The sequence below is a fragment of the Plasmopara halstedii genome (genome assembly GCF_900000015.1).
Source record: "Plasmopara halstedii genome assembly, contig: Scaffold_430, whole genome shotgun sequence".
NCBI classification, from domain to species: Eukaryota; Oomycota; class Peronosporomycetes; order Peronosporales; family Peronosporaceae; genus Plasmopara; species Plasmopara halstedii.
In genome coordinates, this window is record NW_020187350.1 from 755833 (window position 1) to 756614 (window position 782).

The 782-nt window shown below is 48.8% G+C and overlaps 1 protein-coding gene across 1 annotated transcript; it reads left to right on the plus strand.

Annotated features, from left to right (window-relative positions):
* Nucleotides 1-302: 302 nt before the first annotated feature.
* Nucleotides 303-730, plus strand: PHALS_09726 (uncharacterized protein; the record flags this gene model as incomplete). The annotated part of the gene is made up of 2 exons (XM_024725034.1): nucleotides 303-436; nucleotides 553-730. 2 exons carry the CDS (start codon nucleotides 303-305, stop codon nucleotides 728-730), a joined length of 312 nt encoding a protein of 103 aa, XP_024575851.1.
* Between the last annotated feature and the right edge of the window lie 52 nt (nucleotides 731-782).

Consider the following 782-nt stretch of genomic DNA (forward strand, 5'->3'; position numbering starts at 1 on the left):
GATATCCTTCAAGTGGTGCGAATATTGTTACTGGAGTATCAACTCGGAATTGGGAGTATCTGCTTCCAGTAATTCAAGCCAACTTGAATCAGACTCCAGTAAAGTCCTTGGCTGGGAAGGCGCCTGTGTAAGCGTTCAAGGGACTGGAAAGAGAACAAGTCATTGGAGTGTTAATTGTACCGAAGAAGGGGGAGGAGAACACGAGAGTGGATATCCAGAGCATCGAAAAGTATTATCGAGTTGGAAACATTGAGACAGAGTCTGATGAGCCTACACGAAGCGGTGGTTGATGTGGAAGAGCGATGCCGATTGCTCCAGAGTGCGGGATAGAGGAGGCAAGTGTGCACGTTCACGGTGGGACGTTATGTGCTGTGGTCGGGAGCGGACCCCCGAATGAAAGGAGACAAGCTGATGGTGCGATGGGTGGGATCTTTTCGTATTGTACAAGAACTCCCCACCAGTTTCCTGATTGAACACTTGCGGACGAAGAAACAATTGATACACACGCGATCCGACTAAAACATTACGCGGATGACATGCTCAGTGTGACAGAGGAGCTAAAGTATCAAGTGTCACTTCAAGGGATCAACTTGGTGTGAGAGCTGTGAAAAAGGAATGGGAGTTGCTTGTAGGTTGGCATGGGCTTGAAGACGCAGAAGTCCTGGAAATCAATGGGCGGTATCGTGAAGGCAGCTCCAGAGATTGTGAAGGCATTCGTGGAGATGTGTGATAACGCGAGGCTCATCCGGCATTACAATGAAGAGTTCGAGCATGAAGCTGTG